The sequence below is a fragment of the Sinocyclocheilus rhinocerous genome, unplaced genomic scaffold (assembly GCF_001515625.1).
Source record: "Sinocyclocheilus rhinocerous isolate Xijiao unplaced genomic scaffold, SAMN03320098_v1.1 scaffold2461, whole genome shotgun sequence".
Taxonomy (NCBI): domain Eukaryota; kingdom Metazoa; phylum Chordata; class Actinopteri; order Cypriniformes; family Cyprinidae; genus Sinocyclocheilus; species Sinocyclocheilus rhinocerous.
The window spans coordinates 86,776-92,812 of NW_015647015.1; the positions used below are offsets into that span (position 1 = coordinate 86,776).

Genomic DNA, 6,037 nt, shown 5'->3' on the forward strand with positions numbered 1-6,037 from the left:
TGTGTGTGTGTGTGTGTGTGTGTGTTTGTGAGAGGTGACTAAAAGGACATTAGGACCCTTGGGGTGTAAAAGTGGGCTTTGAAGTGTCCGTTTCCCATTCGAGGGAAGAATACTGTGACTAACAGTGGAGCCCGGGGCCAGTGCTGGGGTCTTTATCAGGAGCATCTGTCTGCCCTGCTCTGATGGGCAGAGGGGTCAGAGAGACGGGCACTGCTCACCCTCAGAGAGGAAACACACTCTAACTGTCGATACGCACAGGGCATCAGTGTGACTAAACTATAGTGGATTCCCTACTGAGAAGATCAGCGCGTGCTGTACTGGCTCACCAGGGATGCATTTATCTGATTAAAAATACAGTAAAAACAGTAATATTTTGAAAAGTTATTACAATTTCAAATAACTGTTTTCTCTGTGAATGTATTTTAAAATGTCATTTATTCCTGTAATGCAAAGCTTAATTTTTAGCATCATTTCTTCAGTCTTCAGTGTCCTTCAGAAATAATTATAATATGCTGATTTGCTGCTCATTTATTATCAGTTATTACAGGTGATCAATTATTAATAATGGCTTTGTGGAAACTGGTACATTTTAATAGATTTGTTGATGAATAGAAAGTTCAAAAGGACAGCACTGATTTAAAATGGAAATCTTTTGTAACGTTTACTGTCTTTGCTATTCTTTTTGATCCCTTTAATGCATTCTTGCTGAATAAAAGTATTAATTTATAAAAAAAAAAAAAAGTACTAACCACAAACAGTTTATGGAAAACAATTAACTTAACTAATTTGAGCTGAATGGCTTTTGCATTAAATGCAAGCTATAAACGAAACCATAAACTAGACCAATTATGTAAAATAGGTGATTTTGAGTCATCTGTCCAGAACCAAGACCAGCATTTAGATTTTCGTTTACTTTATCGCAACAATCTTGGACCACAAAAAGGCCAAAACACGATATATACTAACTTTTAAAATTTTTATTTTTTTCTTTATATTATCTATCTATCTATCTATCTATCTATCTATCTTTTTTTTTTAGCAGTTATGGATTAAATTGATCAAAAATGATGAATGATTAATAATGATAGACATTTATAATGTTACAAAAAAATCGGAAATAAATGCAGTTTTTTAAAAAACTTTCTATTAACTAAAGAGTCCAATATATTATGATTTCCACAATTTTTATTAGGCAGCACAACTGTTTTTAACATTAATAATAATCATGTTTCTTAAGCAGCAAATCAGCATATGATAATGATTTCTGAAGGATCATGTGACACTAAAGACTGGAGTAATGATGCTATAAATTCAGCTTTGCATCACAGAAATAAATGACATTTTAAAACATATTCAAATAAAAAAAAAAACTGTTATTTGAAATCGTAATGATATATACTGTTTTCTTTGTATTTTTGATGAAATAAATGCACCCTTGGCGAGACTTACCGACACATTTTCAACAGCAGAGACATACAGACACACACAGAGCATATAATGGAGGGGCGGTACATACTCTGGCCGTACTGGCTGTACTGGTATCCAGCAGTGACGGGGTCCATGCTGTAGCTGGTGGCGCTGTATGTGGGGGGACAGTAGGACTGAGAGGAGGCCAGACTGTCCACACTCTTGATGGGGTCTGAACGCTGGCTGCAGCTCGCTGAGATGGGGTTAGACGCCTCCAGACTGCCGTGGAGAGGAGAGATGGAGAAATCGTGCTGAGGCTGGGATGGGACGGCGCTGGGGTTACTCAAAATACTCATCACCTAGAGAGACACAAAGACAGAAGCAGGTGTTTAGCAGGAATGGCCAACTTGCATGTAAAATGACCAATAAAGGACAACTTGCTTTTTATGCAACCTTTACGGCAAAATATAAAGTTGCATTTAGTTTCTCAAACAAATTTTGTGAAGACACCGTGCATTGTATTTGCTAAATGAAGTCCAGTACTTGTTTCTTAGTATTTTTGGGTGCTGATTCCAGAATATAGTGCCTGTTTTGCTTAAGCATGTCATAGTTTCTCACAAAATATGATGCATTTTGTTGCATTTTTGCTTTCTAGAACCATTTCTAAGGTGAACAAGTCTTGTATTTTTTCTTAATCACCAGATTTCACAATGATTTGTTCAATTCTCAGCTGATTTTCACGTTATTTTATGCTTGATCCTAATTTCCTGGTGCTTGACTGCTTTTGTTATTTCTATAAGAACATTAAAACTGATACATATGCAAAAAGAAAAAAAAAATCTTTATTCTTATTTTATGAAAGACTACAAGATGGAAGGATTTTATTTGTATTTTTGAACTAAGCATAATCACATTTTGTATTATTAAGCTTCTTTTTTTTTTTTTTTTTGCAAAAGTCTGTGATATCTTTCAAAGATTTGATGCTTTTTGATCTTTTTGGCATGTGTTTAAGAGTGTCAAATACTTTACCAAATACTTTAACTTTGAACGCTTTTGCAGATATTTAATGCTCTGAGTTATCAAATGGTACAACAGCAAAAGTTCCTCTCACACGGCAGGTCATTCTCACAGTCCGAAAAAAAAACGGAGGGAAGGGACAGAGAGTGAATTGGTGCCAGGCACAGAGCACAGCCAGCGTCCCAGAGTGATTAGCAGTGGCCAGAAAGAGTGATACAGCAAAAGAAAGAGACGGGGGAGCGAGGCCAGACCCATCAGACCCCAGCGGCAGTGCCAAACAGACCCCTGTTCCGAGGCCTCCAGCACAACAAGCACTGAGGGAGAAGATAATCCCGCCCCCAGGCCCCAGAAACACCCCCACGCTCATGAATAATAATGAGCAACCACCCGAACAGAGCCAAGTACGTGATCTCCCATCCCTAACACACAGGCCGTGCTCTTAAACTAACATTAATGTGAGCACAAGCTGCTTGTTTATCTGTTTGTGCACTGAAAAACAAAAAAGAATGGTTAAGATCTGCATTGTTTGTGGTATTTGCAATCAACTCAATTAATGACTGTTTGAATACTTTCATACCACTCATGCTAATTTTGCAGTAAAATGCATATACTTTGCCATGAATGACCTACTAAATTCATCAAAATGTTGAACAATGCAATGCACTTGACTTGACCCTCCGTTCCTAGTATGAGGAATGAAATGGAGCCTCGATTTTAACTCTTACAATCATTATTAGACTTACAAAAGGCACTACTCTTAACTAAACATCTTAGACCAAGTAAGATCATGTGACAATAATGTAGCCTACTACTGTTTGAAACCATTACTTACATTATAACTTACATAGAAATGGTTACAGTATATTACAACTTATCACATAATAACCCTATAAAAAAAAAAAAAAAGAATGAATACATGTTTTTTTTTAGATTTTTATGACCAAGTATCACATAATAACCCTGAAAATAAATATAGAAAAGTAATTCAATAAAATAATAAAATTGTTTTGTTTTAGTATTTCTTGACCAACTATCACATAACACCTCATTTAAAAAAAAAAATAAAATAAAATAAAGAACAAAAATAAATAAATAAATAAATGTAATATCAAAATATTAAAAAAATACATGTATTTAAAAAATAGTTTGCTACATACACTAGTAATGCAAACAGGTCACCTTCGACTACATTCTAGCTTAGAAAAATAAACACTCTTTAAACAACATGGAGCATGAGGTCTGGTGAAAAGGTCAAAAAACAGGGAAACGGATTAAGAAAGGAATACAAGCGAAAGAAGAAATAGTGTTTGGGGCTGGAGAAGAGTTTTCCAGGAAGCCCCCACACATGGTCTTCCCTCTCAGCCGACAGAAAGCATCCTTCCCAGCATCAGGTTCACGTTGCGTCTCGATACGCTACGCTGCCCTTTGACTCCCTTTGGCTGCTAAACCAATTAGAGCATCCAGAGCTGCTTAAACACACACAGACGTGACACACACAAACTCATATCCGTGTGAGTTTAAACACAGTTCACATGGCGACATCAACACAAACCGCCAAAACAACGAGAGGCGCGCACGAGTGGACGGGGGAAATTAATCACATTATGATTAATATTCCCTAAATGTCTCGCAGGAAATATGGAGCACTTGAGGCGCATCAGACACATAACGCTGGTTAGCGGTTTCCTCGTGCTAATTCTATCAGTATGGAAGCGCGTTCGGCGCACATGTGACATGCATCCGCATAAGTGGGAGATTCATTGCCGTGTCTTTATAAGAGACACATGTGATGTGGCCATATGGCTGGAAGATTCATACGTTTCCTGATTATAGCAGATTACGCGAATGGAAAGCACAAGTAGCCCTTGTTGGTGGCCACACGAGGGGGCCGTGGGGTGGGATGCGAGCGGACGGCAGCTGCAGGGGTGGGAGAGATTTAGTCATCGGTTAATTGAACCTTGATTACACTGCTTCCTTCTTTATATGCACATTAAATTAAAGTGGCAGACAATCAGGACTGACTCCTCTATCAGCGCTTCTAATTATAAAGCGCCAAATTCCAGCAGCGCTTCCTCAACAGAGCCGCGTTGACCTCCTTTGGAGAGTGAGTGAAGGGAAATCTCTGGGCCTTTGCTGGAAAGGCCGGGCTGTTATTTTCTAATGTTACCCTCCTGGTTTCTTAAAGATGAAAACCTGCTATAATGCAAGTCATATTGTAGAAATCTCCAATAATTGGCTTATTATATAAATGGGGGCACATTTCAACACTAAAGTACAATTACTATTGGTTTCTAACTGCTAGAATAGAATAGAATAGAAAAATTATACACAGGCACAGTGAAACTACACTTCAAGTACACTTGTGAGCATTACACATGCATCTATGTATCGAAATCCCTTGCAAAGTGTGATTAATTCTAGTAAATATGCACTAGTGTACTTAAAAGTAAAAACTGTACTTGCAGATAATGTAATATTAATTAATGCAATAAAGGCCATTAAGCGTAGACTCACTTAAAAAAAGTGAGATTGCAGGCTTTCCCTTAATGGATAAAATGTAATTTTTGAATTCTGAACTTTGAGCCATCTTCTTTTTGTGTGCAATATCTGTGGCAATATGTGAGAACATATATATGTTATACAATGGAGAGGGTTATGTGTTATATATTTTAAGAGCCTTCCAAAAAATTGGCCAAACATCTAGCATAACATAGTCTTATTTAGTCAGCTATACATTTGAATAGACATCAATGAAAGGGACAGTTTGCCCAAAAATGAAAATTCTTTAATCAGAAGAAGATATTTTGAAGAATGTTGGTGACCAAACAGTTAACAATAACAATAGCCATTGACTTCCACAGAATGAAAAAAAAAAAAATACTACAGAAGTCAAGGGCTACCGTCAACTGTTTGGTCACCAACATTCTTCAGAATATCTTTTTTTGTGTTCAGCAGAAGACAGAAACTCATACAGGTTTGGAACAACTTGAGGGCAAGTAAATGATGACAGAATTAGCATTTTTTGGTGAACTGTCCCTTATAGTTATGGCCAAATTTTGAACTCTTGCCCCAGGTTTCACAGACGAGGCTTAAGCTAAGAGAGCACACTTTCATGACTCTGTTTCTCAAGTATACTTTGTCATTTTTACAATGGTTTACCATTTGGCAGTACATTTTAACCATATTTCAAAGACAATATAAGTAATTGTGAGATTCATTTTATATGAAGATGTCTTTAAATCCTTCTTAAGTGGGTATTTCAACTAACTGTATTTAATATACATTTAAACAAACATCTAATTAAACTGTAAATAACATTCTATATGTGTCCTTATAGCATGCATTAAGTTTGAGATTAAGTGTATTCTTTTAAAACATGTTATTTCCATTATACATTCTTTTCTTAATTCTATACAAGGTTTTCTTAATTCTCCTTTTAAAATATTTTCTTAATATAAAGAACATAACATTCTATATCCTTATAGCATGCATTAAGTTTGAGATTAAGTGTATTCTTTTAAAACATGTTATTTCCATTATACATTCTTTTCTTAATTCTATACAAGGTTTTCTTAATTCTCCTTTTAAAATATTTTCTTAATATAAATAAAGA

At 36.0% G+C, this 6,037-nt stretch overlaps 1 protein-coding gene across 1 annotated transcript in view; it reads right to left on the bottom strand.

Moving 5' to 3' along the window:
• Positions 1 to 6,037, bottom strand: part of LOC107708260 (paired box protein Pax-7-like) — a 69,249-nt gene that overhangs the window by 7,327 nt on the left and 55,885 nt on the right. Inside the window, exon 7 of the mRNA XM_016512448.1 lies at positions 1,517 to 1,766. Within this exon, the coding sequence (XP_016367934.1) occupies positions 1,517 to 1,766 (250 nt within the window). The remainder of the gene's footprint in view (positions 1 to 1,516; positions 1,767 to 6,037) is intronic.